General features: G+C 39.5%; 1 protein-coding gene across 1 annotated transcript; it reads left to right on the forward strand.

Moving 5' to 3' along the window:
- Positions 1-1696: 1696 nt before the first annotated feature.
- Positions 1697-7588, forward strand: LOC141792231 (uncharacterized). The gene is made up of 2 exons (XM_074673088.1): positions 1697-1977; positions 6035-7588. The coding sequence occupies exons 1-2, from the start codon at positions 1812-1814 to the stop codon at positions 7180-7182; spliced, it is 1314 nt and encodes a 437-aa protein (XP_074529189.1). The 5' UTR covers positions 1697-1811; the 3' UTR covers positions 7183-7588.
- Positions 7589-20712: the final 13124 nt, after the last annotated feature.

Genomic DNA, 20712 nt, shown 5'->3' on the forward strand with positions numbered 1-20712 from the left:
GTAGGTTAAATCACTGGGTCAATTTACCCCAAGCAGTTTGGCTCACTTTACCCCACAGCCACCATTTTGTTAAAAAAAAAAAAAATAGCCTAGCAATTCAGGCTAATACCTAGCTACACAATTCACATGGTTTTATACATTGATAGTTCAGCAACACATTTGATGTACTATGTTTTTAAATATAGTTAAAACTATTTTGAGTTTATAGTCATAATTTGTAATATGTCGAAAATTTACTTTGACATGCAAAAAATGATTTTTGAAGAATAAAAGTTACATAACACTTCAACTTGTGTTTCTGTTCACCACAGAGAGCTTGAAATGAGGCGAGCTAACTAAATCCAGAGTCATGTGAACACTGATGCGTACCGTTTCCCAGAGACAGGGGGTGGGTCACTTTACCCACAGGTTCAACTTAACCCGATCTCCCCTATATATTTGAAAAGCTTTAAGTTAAACAAGATAAATCTCCTCTGGGCCACAGCAGTGTGAGCTTCAGGGTGAGAAGAAAAAAGGTCACCAAACTCAGCAGAAACAGTCATTGTTGATTGACACATAAGCATGGTATTCTTGAACCAGCAGAGTCTGGCTTTATTAATTGCCACCGTGATACTCTTTAATGTGGTTTTCCCCTTGTAGTCATCATACGACTCCATGAGGGAGGGAACACACTCGCTGAGGGAAACGTCTCCGCTCTTGGTTTCGACATGATTCCATCAATTTGACAATTGACACATCGGGGCTTTTTATCTACCCCGGACACCCGCTTAGCTGAAACTTGGATCAGCCTGGCTTGAATAAGCGTCTCTGAAAATCAGCTGAGCCTTGTTAGTGGAACGAGTTGCAGCTAAGATTAAAGTGGCTGCTTATTCAAGCCACGCTTACCGGTGATAGCCTGGCCTTTTTTAGCCACATTCATGGAATACCCCCCATGACGTAAACGTATGTCAATAAAACAGAAACGCTCCCAAACCTTAAAAAGCACACAGACTGCTGAGTCTGAGACCTGGTGCATAATAAACCAGAAAACAATGTCCAGAGAACTGCACCAAATCAGATAAAGACAGCACATTTAATTATTCACCCTCAGACGCCCCATGTTGCTTCAGTGTAAAGTGTGACCCTGTAAACTGGTGACTCTTGGCCGTTGATCACTGATACTGATACTGTCGGCTGAGAGTCACCAGTTAGCATGGTCGCTATTAACTCCTAAACACCAGTTGCTCTGTGACGGTAAAAACTTGATAGACGTTGCCTCTGTTGTAGTTTCTAAAAACTGACCACAGAACAACAGTACATTTTTATGCTGATAACCGGTTGAATTTAGTGTTTAAAAAATGCTAACTCATCTGAATGAATGGAGCTAAACGCTGCTTCTGCAGTCAAGATGCGTACGCATCTTTATGATGACGTAGACTGATAATCCCTCTATAGCTGTTCGTGTGGAGACTCTAAGCCCGCGTCACTTCCAATATGGCCCCGGAATCTGCTTTGCCTCGAAAACACGTTTCAGAAACAGACAGGTGACTTTGGGGAGACGGCCATTAATCACACAGTCTCATTTAATTTTATGAAGAGCAGCATTTTAAGTGAAAACTCAACATCTTGTGGTGCTGGTAAACAAATGTCATCCAGTAGGTGGCGGTAATGCAATGGTCGCGGATGCCAACTGCTTTGAATTTCCACAGAAGAAGAAGTCAGTATTTCTGAAGAGTCTCGGACACACTCCTCGTCAACCAGCTCTGTAAACTATCTTAAAGAAAGACATCCGCGTTTAGTTTTCTTCTTCTTTGACTCTTGGATGTGAGGAGATGTCCGAATTTCAGGAACATAAAGATTTATTTGAGCGGCGGCTGCTCACTGCGGTTAGCAGAGACCTGGATGAACAAAGATCAGTGTCTGGATACGAAGAGGAGCTCCAGCGCCAACAAAAACCACAGGATGTGATTTTAAACCCTGAGATAAAGCCGCACAGAGGTTGGTTTCTGAAAATGTGTGTGATAGTGTTTTGGGGATTGGAGACAGTAGCTTAAAAGTGGCAAATCACAGGGTTCATCCTTATTCTGAAGCAGAAACTCAGGTCGATATCTGTCGTCCTCGTATTTCAGACGGCACAGTGGGCCTTTGCTTCGCCGGTCGAAGCTGATTCAGGCTTTTATTCGTCCAATGAAGGCTTTGCCACTCACTCTTGTCTCCTCTGAAATGTCAACATATCCAACTACTGGGCAATAGATCACGATTGAAACCAGCACGGACTGAATACCCTCTATGCTAACAGGCTAACTGCGAGGCTACACACCAAGATGGTGGCTTGTCTTTTCCTTCTATGGTGTTATTTGTGCTGAATGGCCTTTGTTGTTGTGTGTCAGCGTTAACATCAAGCAAAGGAAACGTTGGTGGTTAACTCAACTTTCATAAATTAAACTGAAGAGTACGGCACACTACTCTAATAGAAACCCATAGACTGTACAAAACATGGACGTAGTCTCCGCGACGTCATCCGTCTGTTCCTAAAACAGTGAATGAAGCAAACCCGTGGACGAGGTTAAGGTGAATTACTGTCATCTACTGGAATGAGTCGGCATTATAACTACAATAGAATAATAATAACATTATACGGTCCGTGACATAGACATGAAGTGATGCAAAGGAAACATTTAAATCCTCTCACTTCTAGTTGTAAAAGGGGTGTTTACTTCTACATATTTATTGTAGCCCATAGAAACCAGTAATTACCAGTGCTGTCAGGCGATTAAAAAATTAATCTAATTAATTACAGGATTTGTAATTAATTAATCTAATTAATAGTATTTTAATCTCATATCTGTTTAAGGTCCCAAAAATAAAGAATTTGAATTCTATGACATTAAAATACATTAAAAAATAAAAATAAGGTGGGGATATATATATATATATATATATATATATATATATATATAACACATTTTTAGGTATCCTGAGCCATAAGGAACACATGAAAAATTGTTATGGCTCTATCTTTCCAAAATCTACACATTCCTGCACCTAAGATAAGCTGATTTGATTTTTAGGTCAGATTTTGCTTCTGTCACATTTTTACTCACTGTGGACTCATTTTTTCACTGCAATATGAACTTCTATACTTCTATGAGGTCAGGAGAACCAGGGCTAAAGGCTAAAAACTGTGAGGAACCATATACAAAACACTTTATTCAAGTCTTGAATCAAAGAAGAGTGAAGTCTTTTCAGTTTTACATGCACTGAACACACAAACTGTTGCTTCTGGAACATGACACCAGGAAGATGGACGGAAATTTTCTAAGAATTCCTTAGATTTAAATACAGGACATATATCTGTCATTCAGGGCTTGTTTAAAGCAGTAAAGAGTGTGGAATTATCTGTTTTTTACAGAATTGAGCTATAGTAAATGTTTGATTTTCTGCAGAATTTCAAAAAGGACGTGTGAATTAACTGGTTGTGGACAGCAGTCTCACAAAAAACAATATCTTCCCCTGGTTTAAAGCATGTTGCTGACGTCATGTGTGATACAATCAGGGATCATCGGAAATTTAAGAATCTGACCAGAACACCACTTTTTTCTACAGCTTTTGAATAGGACAAATGCTTTGTAAATGCCAGGCATTTGAAAATAAGTGCATTTTTGAACCCCCCACGGGTTTGGGGTCCAGATTAATGTGCGTTTATTTTGACAACACGTTAATTTGCGGTGTTATTAATTAATATAATTAAGGTGTTAAAATGACAGCCCTAGTAATTACCCTTTTTTTAAAAAAATGTTACATGAATTATATGGGAGGGGTTTTTCCATCAGCTGTAGAGTCAGTCATTTCCAGATTTATTTTTGTAAACGATATAACTTTTGGAGTAAGATTACAAATCAGCTTTAATGATTCTGCTGTTATATGATTAACAAAACAACTTAGATGTCAAGATCAACTCATAGTTTATTTTGTAAAGTTATAATAAAGGCAAAAAAAAAAAACTCCATCAGCTGTAGCTCTGCTTTCTGAAACTGAAACCAAAAAAGTATAAAAAAGACCCAACAGAATAGTCATACTACAAAATGCAAAAGCATTACACAGTACACACTGCCTACTCCATACTAAATTCACATGTAGTGTAGTGAGGGGTTTTGGAAGCAGCCAGATGTTTTATCAGGTTGACTCTCCATTCACTGCCTTGTTACCACAAACATATAAAGGTTCCTCCCCATGTATCTGCCTGATTCTACATTCCTCTTTCTAGTCAAAGAATCCTTCTCAGAAGATGAACTAATTTCAACAAAAAGCCTCTACTCAAATATCTGAGGTATAAGACAGTGCTTTAACTCGAGTATCTTTGAGATCACAACACATATATTAAGTTGAACCTATCAATGCATTTTTTCTTAACCAATGCTCTTTGCTCTTGAGCTTCTTTGCTGTGTAACATGAAGCACTTCATTACATGAAGGAGAAAATACTTTTCTGCATCTCTGAATTAATAAAACTAGGGATGTCCCAATCCCGATCACCAGTATTGGGGAGGTGACACACTTTGGTCCAATAGGAAAGGAGTGTCGTGTTTCTCTGTTGTTTTCTAAGTATTGCAGGCACTTTCGGCACTCTGCTTAGAAGCACCTGTTAGTACTTTTTCATCCAGCACCAGATGCGCGACAGCACTCAGAAAAACAGGTTTTGAACACTCTTTAACAGAAAACGTTTTGATACTGGTCATCTGACATACTGAATCCAAACCATCTTCAAATAATCGAGCCATCATTTATCTTTGACTAACTTTTCTTCGGTGACTGAATCCATCCTGTGTTGTCGCAGAGTGAGGGGAGGGGGAGGAGGAGGGATGTTCGTCACGTCACAGAGCCAGGGGGGCGGAGCAGAGATGCTGTGTAAGAAATACAGACACAGAGAAAAGGAGAGGAGAAATAGGAGCAAACTCACGTGCCATGTGAAGAAATGTACCGCTAAATGATACGCAAAACCAACTTTATGGACACAAATGATAGAGCTATTTCTATATGTGGAAGAATTATATCAATATAATTAAAATTTTGATATATCACCCAGCCCTACTCCTCACTAACAGCTACAGGGTGTCTGCCTGTCAGTCAGCTGAGCTGTCCCTCCAACGGGGCAAATTCGTGATCCTTATGTCTTCTACACTGGTGAGATAGAAAACAGTTTGTGCTGTCAGAAAAATGAGATAATCAGACTGAACCCATTTTTTTTACTTTTTTACTTCTGCATTAGCTTCATTTCTCCCAACAAGAAGTTGCCACTAGGTTTTGGATTGTTATTTTTTATTATTATTATTATTGTTATTTTTGCTCCTGTATTTGTCTGGAGGTCTTAAATGTAATCATGGCTGCATCGTTGACATGTAAAACAATGCTGTTAGCAGCCTGTAGCATGTCAGTGCTAACTGGTGCAAGGCCAGATATCTTCCCACAAGGTGAGGATGACGTGTTGGTACTGTGGTGTGAGCTAAGAAGTGAAGACATCAAGCTGTCCTTCCATCCATGGTTATTGGGAACGGAAGATCTATCTCCAATACGATGGACAAGCTAGCTGTGCTAACCCAGCAACAGAGGGAACACCAGAGGGCAGGCTTTTTGTACTTTCTATACACTTTCTTACTTTTGTTTTCTAGATTGCTGCTGTGACTCCGCCTGAATCCTCGGGGATACAAAGTATTTTGTATTCTATTCTATTCCGTTCCATTCCATTCTATTCTATTCTACTCTACTGCTACAAGATGTCAGTCCTGAGTTGTAATCCATTGACAACAGGGACAGGATTAGTTTAATGTCCATATTGTTCAGGTGGATATGCAGGGGGGTTATATTAACGAGTGGAACTCCAGTGAAAGAGTCTCCTGTAACTTTGAAATCTATTAATCTTTGGTTAATGTGTGTGTAAAAAGGTGAACTCCACCTTCAGTACTTTGAGATCACTTTCTTTCAGATTTGATTTTCTATCAGGATTTTCCATCAGATGATCTAATATCTCATCAATGTTTGTTCCCTGTGTCCTGCAGATGTTCAGCTACTCATGGTGAAGAAAGAGGAGCTTTCCCCTGAGCAGCAGGATAATGAGTCCCCACTCATTAAAGAGGAACAGGAGGAAGTGTGGATCGGTCAGGGGAGAGAGCAGCTTCAAGGACTGGAGGAGGCTGATACCAAGGTCCTGTTTACTTCAGTCCATGTGAAGAGTGAAAATGATGACGAGAAACCTGAGCCCTCACTGCTTCATCAGAGACTCACTGACCACATGGAAACAGCAGCTGGTGGAGAGGACTGTGAAAGACCAGAACCTGCAAGGAGTTCAGATACAGAAATAAATTTACAACCAGAGATTGAGGTTAAGATCGAAGCCTCCTCAGATACTGGATCAGGGTCTGAGGATGGAGAAGAGGACTGGAAGGTGACCAGAGATCATCTTATAAGATTAAAATCTGCCACAAATGAAAGAGCAGAGACTGAAAAGTCACACACTGGTCCTGAGTCTGGTACAACCAATCATGTGGTTTCTCTGACAGAAAAGAGAACTTTCAGCTGCTCAGAGTGTGGAAAAAGATTCAAGCGTAAAGCATGTTTGGTAAGACACATGATTGTTCACACCAAAGAAAAACGTTTCAGCTGCTCTGATTGTGGGATAAGATTTAGCCGAAAAGCACATCTGACAAGACATATGTTTCTTCACTCTGAAGAGAAACCTTTCAGCTGCTCTGAATGTGGAAAAACATTTAACGACCAAAGAAATCTTACTAGACATATGTTTGTTCACACCAAAGAAAAACCCTTCAGCTGTTCTGTATGTGGGAAAGGATTTAACCAAAAACCAAACCTGACAAGACATATGTTTCTTCACTCTGAAGAGAAACCTTTCAGCTGCCCTGAATGTGGAAAAGGATTAATAACTGAAAGAGATCTGACAAGTCATATGTTAGTTCACACCCAAGAAAGACCTTTCAGCTGCTCTGAATGTGGGAAAAGATTTAGCCGAAAAGAACATCTGACAAGACATCTGTTGGTTCACACCCAAGAAAGACCTTTCAGCTGCACTGAATGTGGGAAAAGATTTAACCACAAAGAAAGTTTGACTGTACATTTGTTTGTCCACACCAAAGAAAAGCTTTTCAGCTGCTCTGAATGTGGAGAAAATTTCACCATAAAGGAGCCCTGACTAGTCATATGTCAGTTCACACCCAAGAAAAACCTTTCAGCTGCTCTGAATGTGGGACAAGATTTCGCCAAAAAGGACATTTAACAGTTCACATGTTTGTGCCATAGACTGTATATAGAGTGGACAGTATCGCTCCGCCATTTCCCATTGTACGGTTTTGAAGCCAAAATACTGCTGTCACAGGCGCAGCCATCGGCTGTATGATTGGCTGCAATTGCAACCAGAGTCTGCGCAGTGGAGAATCTAGGTGGAGCCGGCGGTTGCCACGGTAACAAAGCTCTGCCCATTTAGCGTATCGCCCAGGAGCTTACACAGCCCCTCTACGCCACAGCTACGAATATTTCGTCCCGCTCATGGTCCCGCTCGTCGATGGTCACGCTCAGTTTACATTTGCTCAAAGCAAAGGGTAAGTGCAATTTATTTTCTTATCAAAGGACAGTATCTCAAGAAAGTGAATTTAGAAATGTATAAAGACTATGATGTCTCAGTAATAACTGTTATCAAATAAATAATCTGTAAACTGATGAGCTGGTAGATCATATATCTTTGGTAAAACCTGTTGTTATTTAAGCTAGGCTAGCGCTAAAGACTGGGACAGGTCTTTATGTTAAATCTTGAATAAAAAGAAAATTCTTATTCTTATTTTAGAAAGAAAACACAAGATAAAGAAGGCATGGAGCCAGCCACAGCCACAGAGGTCAAAAGTAAGTATGAAATCATTCTAGCAGATGTTAATTTAATGCAAATTGGGATTTCTGTACAAATTTAATTTTATTGATTTTATAGTTTAAATACATGTAATATTAACAATTGAGCCATGAAAATTAACACTGTAAGATAAAGCTGACAAAAAAACCACACAAGGTTTTAAGGAAAGTTTACATGCAATATTATTTATTTATTTTAATTGTACATTCAGCAGAACCACGCATCTTCATAGTGGGCCACAGCTACATTCGCCGTGGGGAAAGGAGAGCAAGGGAGACCACTGGGACCAACCGTGGTCTGGATGCCCATGTCCTGTGGTTTGGCTGAGGTGGCATGGTGTGGTGGAACTTTGTTCCTTTCTTTTTTCAGTGCCTTGGAGGAAGAGCTTCTTTTTTGCTAAAGGCACTACATGTTTTACAAATGACTGAAGAGACATACTAATATTCAGACTAAGAGTTAAGCTGAGAGTGGATGGAAAACAGGCCACACAGGGGAAGTCCTCCATGTTGTCAGTGGTTGGTGATGAGGTCTGACTCTGAGAGGAGCATTTGTAAAAACACACAGAAATATAATAATCATAAAGTTGACTATGAATAGCTCATGTGATGCTTCTGTTTCAAAGCTGGTTGAAGATCTGCCCTGCTACTGCAAATGGTTCTGGTAAACATCAGGGTCTAGTTGTTTAAAAGGTTTCATCTAATTATCCAGAAACTTTAATCTGAGCTGTCATGATCTGCTACACTTTAATGTTGGATAAATTCAATCTAATTCACACACAGACTTTAAAGATAAAGATTGAAGGAGAGAACTGCAAAGAAGTGATGACAAAAAACAATACAAACAAATCTTCATTGTTTGATTTCTTTTAAATTGACAGTCCTCTTGACGCACAAGAGAAAAACAACTCATGTTACTTAATAATAATTGGCTTTGACTAAAACAGGCCCTGCTCTGTATTACATGAAAAACAGTTGAATACCACAGGAGATATGAGAAAAAAAAGTGATAAAAATGAAAGTTGATCCTGTTCTCTTTATTCAGCAGATCCAAAGAAGAAGAAAGTCTCTAATATGATATATCTTCAGATTTTTGCTGCTACATAATTCCTGCCCAGTCCCCTGGTGTGTACTTCATTAAAGACTGCACATACTTGATGTGCAAGCAAAAAACTGACCAGCAGATGGCAGCAGAAACGGTGACTTAATGCAAATAATTAAATTTAAAAATGTTTTCATTTAGACTAATCAAGCTTAGTTTTCTGCATTATAATTTTTTTGTTTTCAACCAGACTTAGAAATAGCACACTGTTTAGCGTATATTAGTTTTACGACTTAAAGGGTAAAAGATAGAGGTTTATTATGTATTATTGAATAATGCAGTATATCCCATAATTACAACATATGAAATAAAAATAGTTGTTGTGTAGTCATGATGTTTACATACACCACAAATTGTACATGGTTCTTGGCATCAAACTGCAGCTCCTTACTTTCTTCAACATGTGTATGATTAGTTTTGCTGTTTGGTTGTTGTTGACTGTTCTTATTCTGACTTTGTTTCTGATGTGGCTATTTGAATAAAATTTGGAAATATTCAGCACAGGTGGCCTATCTTAGTTGAAAGCCCACTCACCACGACAAGGTGCAGACCATGAGCAGGGACACGGGACAAGACGTACGTATGATCTGGAAACAGAGTTGGGACAGCTGTTTTCTTCAGGTGATGCTTCCCCTAAAGAAAGATGGAAAGCAATTATTTAAAATAAAACTTTGTTTACTGTAGTATCATACTCTGGATTTTTTTTTTTAATCATTGGCAAGCGCTCCTCAAATTAAACAAATGGTAGTTCAATTCAAGCGCAAACTTTTAAAGTGATGAGGCAGTATTAGTTAACATCACTGTCCATTAACCAAGAAATGATATAACCCTTGAGTCTGTGGTGAATGCATGCTTTTCAAAATGAGCGCTGCAAAGACGAGATGATGGTAAAGGTCTCCAGTCTTTCCATCTCACGTTTACCACCCACTGCCTCAGCCTGGTTGGTCCTCATTTATAAAGCAGTTTAATGTATCCTTACAAAGGTGGTTCTAGGGGTTAGGTTTTTAGAGTCCCATCTTACATTGGACAAGATCCCTTTATTTACTATAAAGTGCAAAAACAACCATTGAGATAGACTGAGAAAGCAAAACAACAAAAGGGAACTCAAACTACGTCGTAAACGTGTGCAAAACTGCCTGATTCTCATTTTCCCTGATTTTATGTTTTATCAGTGTGTTGGAGTAAAATGAACATATTTGCTCTATTCAGTAAACTACTGACATATCCCCAGAAATTTCAAATTATAAAAATCTTATTCATTGCATTTATTTCCAAAAAATAGAAATGATCAAAGTAATTAGAAAAAAATTGAACCCAAATAATGCACAAAAAAAGTTTACATTCACTTTTAATCAATTCAATACTGAAGTTTTGACTTGGGATAGTTCAGAAATCAACATTTGCTGGAATAACCCTGATTTTTTTACAGCTTGCAGGAGGTCTTGGCTGTTCTCCTAGATAGATACATAAATACATAGATAAGGAGAGAGAGGAGAACAGCCAAGAGAGTAAATGCTACTGTTCCTATGTGCAGGCATGCATTCCTACAGTCCTACAGCTGAGTGAGGAAGAGTGTGGGAAAAGGTTGAACCATAAAGCATGTTTGGGCTGGCACATGATTGCTTACACCCAAAAAAAAAACCTTTTGGCTGTTCTGAGTGTGGGAAAAAAATTAGCCAAAAAACACATCTGACAAGACATATGTTGATTCACTCAGAAGAAAAACCATTCAGCTGAATGTGAAAAACTATTAACAAAAAAAAAAAAAAAAAGTTTGACTGCACATATAAAAATAAAATACCAAATAAACGTACGCCTGGTTCCAAATAAACGCCGGGTGTAGCAGCACGTTTAGCAAAATAGACGCCCGTTCCAAATAAACGCCGGGGGTACGGTAAGTTACTCGGCGCAGCCTACGAGCCGCAGGTCGTAGTTACAGAACACACATGCAAACGCTGAGCTCACAACTGACAGTTGACTCTTGAAAACTGAGTTTTGTAAAAGAAACAGACTGTACTTTATTAGTAGTGGTGCAACCGATCATGATTGATCCGTGATCCGTTAGGATCGACGTAATCGGTTCGGCACACACATGACCCTACAGCAGTGTTTTTGTGCAGCAGAAGCACGAAGCGCTCGCACCAAACACCCCCTCCCTGCTCGTCTGCCGTCTGCCCGTCTGAGTGCAGACTCAGATGAGCCCATATTTTACTTGACCCAAAACACAAATAAACGGACTCCCACCGAAAAAATCTGATATCGGTCTGCATTCACGCGAATGCAGACCGATGTATTCAGGGAATTTTCAGCGCGTTGCTTTCACACAAAACACCGCTAAATAAGGCTCTAGTTCTCATCGCGTCGTAAAACGGCGCTACCTCCGCTGCAGAGCCACAGCTGGCTACGAGGCACTCGCCGCTAAGTGCATCAGTCCACGCGCGGCGTGCCAGATATATACAAACGCAGGTAGTCTGCCAGGATGAATTATGCAATAACAACGTAAAGATGAGGAGGCTTTGAAGAGTCAAAGAAGAAGACGTTACCACTTCCGCTGAATGTTATTTACTGGGAAGGGAATTAAACGCCTGTTCAAAATAAACGCCTGGTCCCAAATAAACGCCTAGTCTGCGCAGTGATTGAAACAAATAAACGCCCCGGCGACTATTTGGTATTTTATGGTATATGTGTCCACACCAGTGGCAGCTGGTTGAGTTTTAGAACGGAATAGAATATTCCTTATTGATCCCCCTTGGGGGAAATTTTTTTGCCACAGCAGCTCACAAAAAAAGTGCAGTAATGCAATAACAATAAAAAATAGCATAATTATAATATAATATATAAAAATACATCATTAAAATAATATTAACAATTTGAAGAAATATAAAGAATATAAGAAGTAAAGAAAAGTAGAAAAAAATATTACTATTTACATATTTATATAGGACTGAGGTATATATACAAGATTGGTTCTGGTCCAGGGGGGCTGTGACTACAAAAACAGACTTATACTAATAAGCCAGCAAACGTGCTAGGGCATTATACCTGTGTATTTACATCAATGTAAACCAAAAAACAACAACAAAAACATTATACTGTTAAGGTCCGCGCTCTTTCACATTCACCTTCTCCTGATACGTTCTCCTCTCAAAAGGTAATGCTATGAGCAACTTCACTGTGTTATTTATGTTTTCTCTCTCCATTTTACGTCTCTGTCTGGAAAAGTTTTAACCAAAAAACACGTCTGAAAAATCATGTTTGTTAACTCAAAAGAAAACCCATTCAGCTGCTCTGAGTGTGGAAACACAGAATAAGTTTGACCGCATATCTATGTGTCCCAGTGGCGATTTTAAAGAGTGGCCTGGGGTGGCCGGTGCCACCCCTGATAACTCATTGGCCACCCCTTTGGCCACCCCAGATCTGATAGGCAGTTGGCCAAGTTCATCAACACAAGAAACAAGAGAAACACTGTCAATCAATGGTGATGGTGAATGGTCAGTTATACACTTTAACTACCACAGTATGGTCGGACTGAGGCTGCAGAGAGGTGATTTCTGATCAGCGGAGGTTTTTCCTGTGACCATACAGGTCTGGGGTCAGCAGAGCCACGAGATGAGCACGCTGCATCTCCGTGTCACCTGCAGCTCCGGCAAAACAGGACAGAGACAACATTCATTGTAACTTGATAAAAACTGATTCAGACAATCGAGAGGTATGGTAATTTACAGTGTTGGGCAGTAACATCAAATAGCATCATTAGTAGTTTAACTACACTTTTTCAGTAACGGCGTGGTAGCGTTGTTGACAAAAAGAAAGAATGTCTCAAAATCTTCACTGATTTTTTGGTCATGTAGCGCGGTAGGGACCGCAAAAGTTACATTAATATTTTAAAATGATTCCTGTTGATGTGCTTGAAGCGGAGCTTTCTCCTGCAGTCTCATCTTACACTTGTAAGGATCAGACTTAAACGCCATCTCCAAACGCTGCTATGTCTGTGTCAACCAATAGAAGCAGAGGAACTGTTGATGTCATCACTCAACAATCCCTGCCTGTGACTTCACTGCATACACACACACACCCGCTTCAGTTCACTGAGAGATGGTAGAAAAGGAAGGAGAAGAGGAGCAGCTGGAGCAGTCACCTACCTAAATCGATGAGTTTTTGTAAAAAGAAAAAAAAAAAAAACGGTAAAAGTTATGTGTTCAGATGCCTACTGTGCCAACCCAAGGCGAAGTTTCTGAACATACAGTTTATGTACAGTTTACATACAGTGGACTACCAAATATGCAGAACCAGCAGTTAAGCTAACCACCATATGTCAACACAAACAAGCTACTTTTCAACAGCCAACAATTGCGTGGCAGTAAATTAATTCAATTAAGCTTCAGGATGTAGTGGCAGTATTTGAGTGTGTGTAAGGTGGGGGATTAAATAATTAAATTGATACATAAAGGAGGGCAGAGGTATAGGAGAAAATGATCTAACAGTAAAACAAAAATCTGTATTCAGTATTACTGTTAACACTAAAAAGCAAATGGCTGAAAAAATAATACAAAGGTTAACAAAAGTGATGGCATAAACAATCAGATGTCTTAATCTTACACTGAAGACCAAAACAGAGTTGAGTAGTAGAGGATAAAGCAATTTCGGAGAGGATTGAATGATTTTACGGAGATGTTATACTTAATAAAAAAAACTTGATTTAAGTAATACTGATCGTAAAATAAACATTTTACCAAATTATATATATATATATATATATATATATATATATATATATATATATATATATATATATATACACATACATGTGTGTGTGTGTGTGTGTGTGTGTGTGTGTGTGTGTGTGTGTGTAAGAGAGAGAGAGAGAGAGAGAGTATAATTCCATGATACATGATACCAAGGCCACCCTAGATAAACTTTGTGTCCCATCCTGGCCACCCTGGTAAAAATGTCCTGGATACGCCACTGCTCCTCTCAGAGGTATTTGTCCATTGTTATTTTCATTTATTTTATTTTATGTCACTTTAATTTATTTTTATTTTATCTTATTGTCTTCTTATCCATCGGGATTTGGGAAAGACTAGTGCAAAAAGTCTCAAAGTCTTTATCCAGAATGCTTTCCCCGATTTTTTTTTCTTTTCTTTTTTTTTTTTTTCTTTTTTACTAATATGAACAATTATTAAATTTAGGACAAAAAACTGAAATGCTTTAGTTTACACGTAACAAGTCCAAAAACTACAAAATGTGCCCTTTTTATAAATTAGGTGATATAAATTATACATTTTAAATTTTCGGACTGCTCTTCTTCCTTAAATGCACATGAACTTTGAATAAGAATCAAACATTGTTTTGAATGTAGCTGTTACCCATAAAGTTGTAATAAACTACTTTCTACCGCTTCTCATGGCATTAATGTGATTTTAAAGATTTATTGTGTTTAATACTATACATTTTCATTAATATAACACACACACCTTCAGCACACCTGTGTATTAACACCTCCTTACTGTGGCTTCTTGGCAATGATTCTTTTTCTCCTTAAAAATGAGAAAACCAAATAGCTGCCTATTGAATTGAAATGTAAATGCACAGCAAATGTATCAAGTATTTTAATCCAGTAGGGGGCGATGTTACATCATCTTACCTGTATGTTTAGCTGTGAAGTCATGTCCTGGGGTCTGTATCACAAAGAAGTCTCAATAAACTGTGAGTCTAATTTTGAACTGTGAGTTTATCTACTTTGATATATATATATATATATATATATATATATATATATATATATATATATATATATATATATATATATATATATATATATATATATATATATATATATATATAGAACAGCTGATTTGAGTTAGTTTAATCAACTTGGAGTAGTTTCAAGTGGAGTTAAGCTTGTGCAGCCCAACTATAAAAAGCCATCATCAGTGGAGCCCAGATTCAATGATACACCATGGCAACAGAGAGGAGAAGGGACGCGTTTTTCACTCCAATTCAACCAGAAATTTTAATTTTAATGTGCTCATATAAAAAGTTCGAGCATGTTGTTAGAAAAAAGAGCAACACAGCTGCAGCTGCAAGAGAAAGAGACAGCATGGAAGAATATTGCTGCTCGGGTTGATGTGTTATTTTATTTAGATGCAATCTTATGGGACTGACACACACTTGGCAGCAGCTAAGAAAGAAAAATAATAACATTGTTCAAGCAGGTAAAATCTCAACATAATCTCATGTGTGTGAAGGGGGGGTTATCTCAATTTTAACATGCTTCACATTGTAGCATAAATATTAAGTGGCTGTTTGACCATGCAGTGGTTTTATTCCAAAAACAATGCTGTTTTCACACACATAAACGGCTTTCTCGTCAATATCATATTCTGTTAAAAAAATAAGCCCAATTAAACTAACACAGACTTCTACTCAGCCAACAAAAAGAAAGGGAAAACCATAAAGACTGGTAAAAGCTGTTGCCTTTCTTTAATTCTCAGCATCTCCAATGTTATACAAAAAAACCCTTCTGTTTGCACAGAAACGCGGTGTAACACACAATATCTGCTGGGAAGTGAGTGCATGACTGCGAGCGGTAATGTTTCAAATGTAAGGACGGGTTAAGTTGTGTGTGTAAATGATTGAGACATGAAACGGTACCGCTTGAAAAGGTAACTGTCTGAAATTGAGTACATCTGTGCACGGTGATCTGATGATCAACTCCTGACTTCTCTGCGCAGTAATGCTGCACCTTCATCCACAGGATGTTTCTCAGGTTTGATTAACCTGCCTTTCTGAAACCAAAAACTCCAAGTTTCCCTTATTTCAGAGTTAGTAGACTCTGAGTTTTCATGGAATCTGCTTTGTGAAACGGACCCCTGGTGTTTTTTAAGTATTCCTCCACTGAATTAAGATCTGTTTTTCATTAAAGTGATGTTTACAGCAAACACACACTGACCTTCCTACTTTTACTTCTTCTCCTCCTCATGAATATCAGTCAGTCAGTCAGTCCTCTTCCCCTGAACTCTGCCTCTAGCTATTTTCTGATGTGCTGCCTAAACACAAACAGTCACCTCCTGCTCACCTGCCTGCATGACAACCAATTATCTCACAGTTATATTTGTCCTGCTTCCCCAGATTTCATGAGGGAGCGAAACAGGCACACACACCCTCTCCAGGGGATGTTCCCACAGTGAAGGTGGGGTCCCAGGGGCTGCTGGGAAATAGAAGAGAATCTCATTAGTTTCCGGACGTTATTTCCACCCCGGGCCTCAGAGGGACAAGAGATGAGGAAGGTCAGCCAGGTCAGTGTCCAAGAGAAACACAAAGGGTCTTTGAAATATCCTTTACAATCCACACACACACACACACACACACACACACACACACACACACACACACACACACACACACACACACACACACACACAAACAAACACACACGCACAGGAGCACAAGCTTAAAGCTCAACTGTATTCATTCTTCACGTCTAACACAAACATTGAGGTCAGAGACTCTGACAGCTAACATTCAGACAGAGAAATAGAAGAAGTAAAAGCAGTTGATACAATTTTGTGAGACTGTAATGTTCCAGCTTTAAAAAAAGACATTAAAAATGAATGCAGAAAAAAAAACACATCAATAAATTAGTGTTATTGTTTCCTGGAAAGAACATGCATAAAACCCCTGCTTTGTTTTGATCCTTGATGAATCTTAAAATTCCCTTCCTGGAACAGTTTTATTTGCTTCTCGTGTAAAAACACTTATATACATAAATGAGCAATGTATGGGGTGTTGCTGAGTTGACTGACAGGTGGGTGTGTTGCAGCTGTTGGGGTTTATAGAAAGCCATGCCAGTATGCCTGATACCACATACACACCAAGCCATGAAAAGACGTTTTCACAGCAGAAATAAACATGTTTATGGCCTGGTATGAAAAATGTCTCCTGTCTGAATCGCTAATTTCACCATCGATACACACTGCATAGAGCACCTGTGTCAAACTCAAGGCCCGCAGACTAAATGTTTCTCACCACGCCATTTTATGTGGCCCATGAGAGCTTAAAAGGTCTGATTGTTGTACAATAGGTACGTCAAAAGGGAGCATTGACCATAAACTACGTTTCCCATAACACCTACTGATTATGTTGCTCCCGCAGTGACAGCATCCAGTCACTAGATCTCAGTGTTTTCACATCAGTGCCATTTTCCAGTGGAACTGAGAAATAAAACAATGGTCCCAAAACATCCAGTGAGAGAGATGCTGATGCAGAGTGAAGGCTGTTTCAAGGAAGATGCAAAGGCCAATATACAGTGGGGGAAATAAGTATTGAACGTGTCAACTTTTTTCTCATCACATTTATTACCAAAGATGCAGTTCAAACAAAATTTCTACCAGATATCGGTATTAACTCAAATAATCCACACATGAAAAGAAATCACAACGTTCAGGTGCCCTCCAGCTGTTAGTGTGGAGACTCAAAGCTCCAAAGTTCCATCCTTCCTTCCTCCACATGCGTCGTTCACTTGCGTCTTGGTCCCTCCCAGAGATGCATGGGAGAGACACGAGGAAATGAAGAGAGGAGAGAGGATGGGGGAGATTCGTTAATAGAGCAATGGGACATCCTCTCCTTCGGAGCGACACATGAAGCGACGTGTTTAATTGATGACAGCATCAGCCTCTGGATCATCTGTCAGTCAGCTCTAACAGCTGTTTGTGTCTGGGCATGTGCGCTGTAATAACTCTGATCAAACAGATACAGTAACAGAGCTTTGTCTGTTTCTTTAACCTGTTTAACAAACACACGTTACCATGAAGAAAACCTGCTCTCTGTTTATTCTGTGTGCTGTTTAGAAGCTCATGGATCACTTTTGCGGTAAAATGCGTAATTGTGAGATTATTCATGAATTATTTAACCTTTATCTAGAGCCCATCTGATCGTGAACTCTGAAGCTTATTCATATAACCCACCTTATTGTGTCTCAGGAAGATATTATCTATCAGTCAGTTTTCTGTATTAATCCTCTGTTATATTGATTTCATGATGGTTGTGTTCAGTGTTTTGTGCTTTAAACTCACAGCGAACACTTAATTACCAGATTTATGATCAGTGTCCTCAGTGCCTGTTTTCAGTTCGTCTTTTCTCTCATTAAACTCCATTGTGTTTGTGAAGTTTCATGTGAAGTTTGAGATGCTGCAGCGTCCAATCAGAGAGTGACATTCCTTATGGGGGCGTGTCGGTCAGTGAAAAGACTTCCGCAAAGCTGGCTCTCGTGTCTCCTCGATCATAGCTCCTCTGATCAATCTCCTCCATCCTCTCTCCTCTCTCCTCTGAGCGCAATTATCGCTTTGGGACAGTCTTCAAAATGGGGCCTGGGAAAGTACTTCCGATGTCGTGGGGGAGATAGGACGGAGGAAGCACGAAGTTAACGCATTGAGATGCACCCAGTGTGGAGACTCAAAGCCCACCTCATTTCCAATATGGTGACTATGAGCATTTATTATCCAGCCTACAGGCCAATCAGTGTGAAGGGGGTTTGTGGAGTTGGGAGCTTTAAAGAGACAGTAGCATAAATGAAGCATTTCAGGCTGTGGTGGTTCCTGAAGTTTTCTGCTGTGGAGTGTTTTTCTGGTCTCCCTTACAGAGTCTTGGGTAGCGACCTCTCCTCTGCATTGGTTCTTTCTCCTGCTCTGCCTGCTCCTGCACACCTGGTCCCTATCAGGCTCATCAGGGACCTGCTCTTAAGCTCCGGGGAGAGAGAAGACCAGTGCCAGAGAATTCTGGCTGCTACACGTGGTACCTCAGTTGCCATCTAGAGAATTCCAGATTTTGGATTACCTTTTGAGCTTTACCTGAAGCTAATTGCTGTTTTCTTCTTTTTTTCCAGTGCCTCCTGCTTTGCCACCCAAGCTCTACCACACTGCCACACTCTTCCTGTGGATATCACAACCCCTTTTGGACTTAAAACAATGGAAACCTCTTCAGCACTGCAACACAATAAAAGTTCTGAAATTGCCTTCTCTGCCTCTGCCTTGCTTTTGGGTCCAAACTCAAACAACTGGTTTAAAACCATAACACAGACAGAGGCTAAAATAAAAGTTTTCTAAAACACCACCTGGAGAAAAATGTTGTTGTTTTTTATAGCTGTACATCATGTAAAGATACAATGGGGGTACCAGAGGGACAGGATAAAGACTTAAAAAAGGCGCAGTACCCCCTCTTTAATTGCTCCTCTTCTCATTGATATGGTGACCACCTTTGTTTTGAACTACTGATGAGAAACTCATTCATGACTTTGCTGAGAATATGACTGAGGGAGAACAAACAATTCTGTCACAGAGACACAGAGTGGTCCAAAGCTGTCGAAGCTGAATGGGTTCTTTTTTTGTGAAAAAACATGTGAATCTGCATCATCCTGTGAATAATCTTAGACTGCACAGAGTCTGCCTGTTATGAAACTTCTTTGAACTGTGTGCTCTGCTTTGGTGAAAGTCGTGTATCATTTGAAGACAGAAGCACTCCACCAGCAGAAAGCATGAAAAATATCTGCGATAAGGAATGTTTAAGGAGTCTAGTTTCTTTTCTCATACTTAAGATAAAAGAGGAGAGTAAATGGATTCGACATGTTGATGAAGCACTGATAAAACACCCGAAAAGGACAAAGAGGGTAAACTGAGTTAAGCGACTAACATTATCTGCAGAAAGGCTGATGTGGCTCACACTTATCTTTGCTTTTATTTAACTGTCACTGCTCCCAACGATTCTCGATTAGTCATGTTTATAACAAAATAGCTTCTTTTTTTTTTAAAGACTCCCACACATCATTACATCCTGGGAACGCTTTGACCCGAGCAGCAGTCACAGATGTTTGATAAAGATCTGCTCCTGCTCTGCGCTGCCTACATTTCACTTCACTCTGATGTGTCTGGACCTTCGCTCTACACACACACACACACGCACACACACACACACTAAAGCGGCTCTTCTGAGTCTGATTTCACTGTGACTCATGTGAGAATAAACAGAGGCTGCCTGCTGTGCAGATGCACGTCTAAAGCAGCACCTTGAGACAGAAAAGGCTGGAGACACTTCAGATGGGGGCTGGGGTGTGTGTTGTCAGGGGGGGGGACTCTTATCCCAGTGTCAGGCCGAGTTGTGCTGTGAGGCTGAAACTGTTGCCAAGAAACTAAGTGAACTTGAGATGAACTTCCGCCATGGTGACGGGAAAGGGACAGGGCCACTTAACACTGCAGCACCCAAGAAACCAGTTACGGTTTTGGCTGCTTCTGCAGTTTCAAATGGCCTATGATATATGATTCACTCAAGATGAAATTCAACAGGGAAAAACAGTTAGTATAGGTTCAAAAAGAACGACAGTTTCATGTTCATTTATTTGGTAATTTATTTCAATCAGGCGTCGCCTGGCCTGGGCATCCGGGGCTTCAGGACAACTGGCTATAGGCTGATGTAACTCAATTATGTCTTTATGCAGTGTAACAAAATTTAAAAGCTGTAATTCACTCGAAGATAGAGAAACAAAAATTGAATTTTTCTGATTTTCTGACTTAAATTTTTTTTGTAAATAAGGTGCGAGTATATACAACACACTTTAGGGTACCCTGGGTCATAAGGAACACAGGAAAAAAAAGTGTTGTGGTTTTATCATTATAGAATCTACACATTTTAGTACCTCAGATTAGTTGATTTGAATTTGAGGCCAACAATTTT

The sequence above is a fragment of the Halichoeres trimaculatus genome, unplaced genomic scaffold (genome assembly GCF_033239565.1).
Source record: "Halichoeres trimaculatus isolate MK-OKI-2021-1 unplaced genomic scaffold, fHalTri1.1 fHalTri1_scaffold_6, whole genome shotgun sequence".
NCBI classification, from domain to species: domain Eukaryota; kingdom Metazoa; phylum Chordata; class Actinopteri; order Labriformes; family Labridae; genus Halichoeres; species Halichoeres trimaculatus.

Coding starts and splice junctions, on each gene's coding strand:
- LOC141792231 (XM_074673088.1), top strand. CDS start 1,812: ATGTCCGAATTTCAGGAACATAAAGATTTATTTGAGCGGCGGCTGCTC. Junction 1,978..6,034: donor TGAGATAAAGCCGCACAGAG/GTTGGTTTCTGA, acceptor TGTGTCCTGCAG/ATGTTCAGCTACTCATGGTG.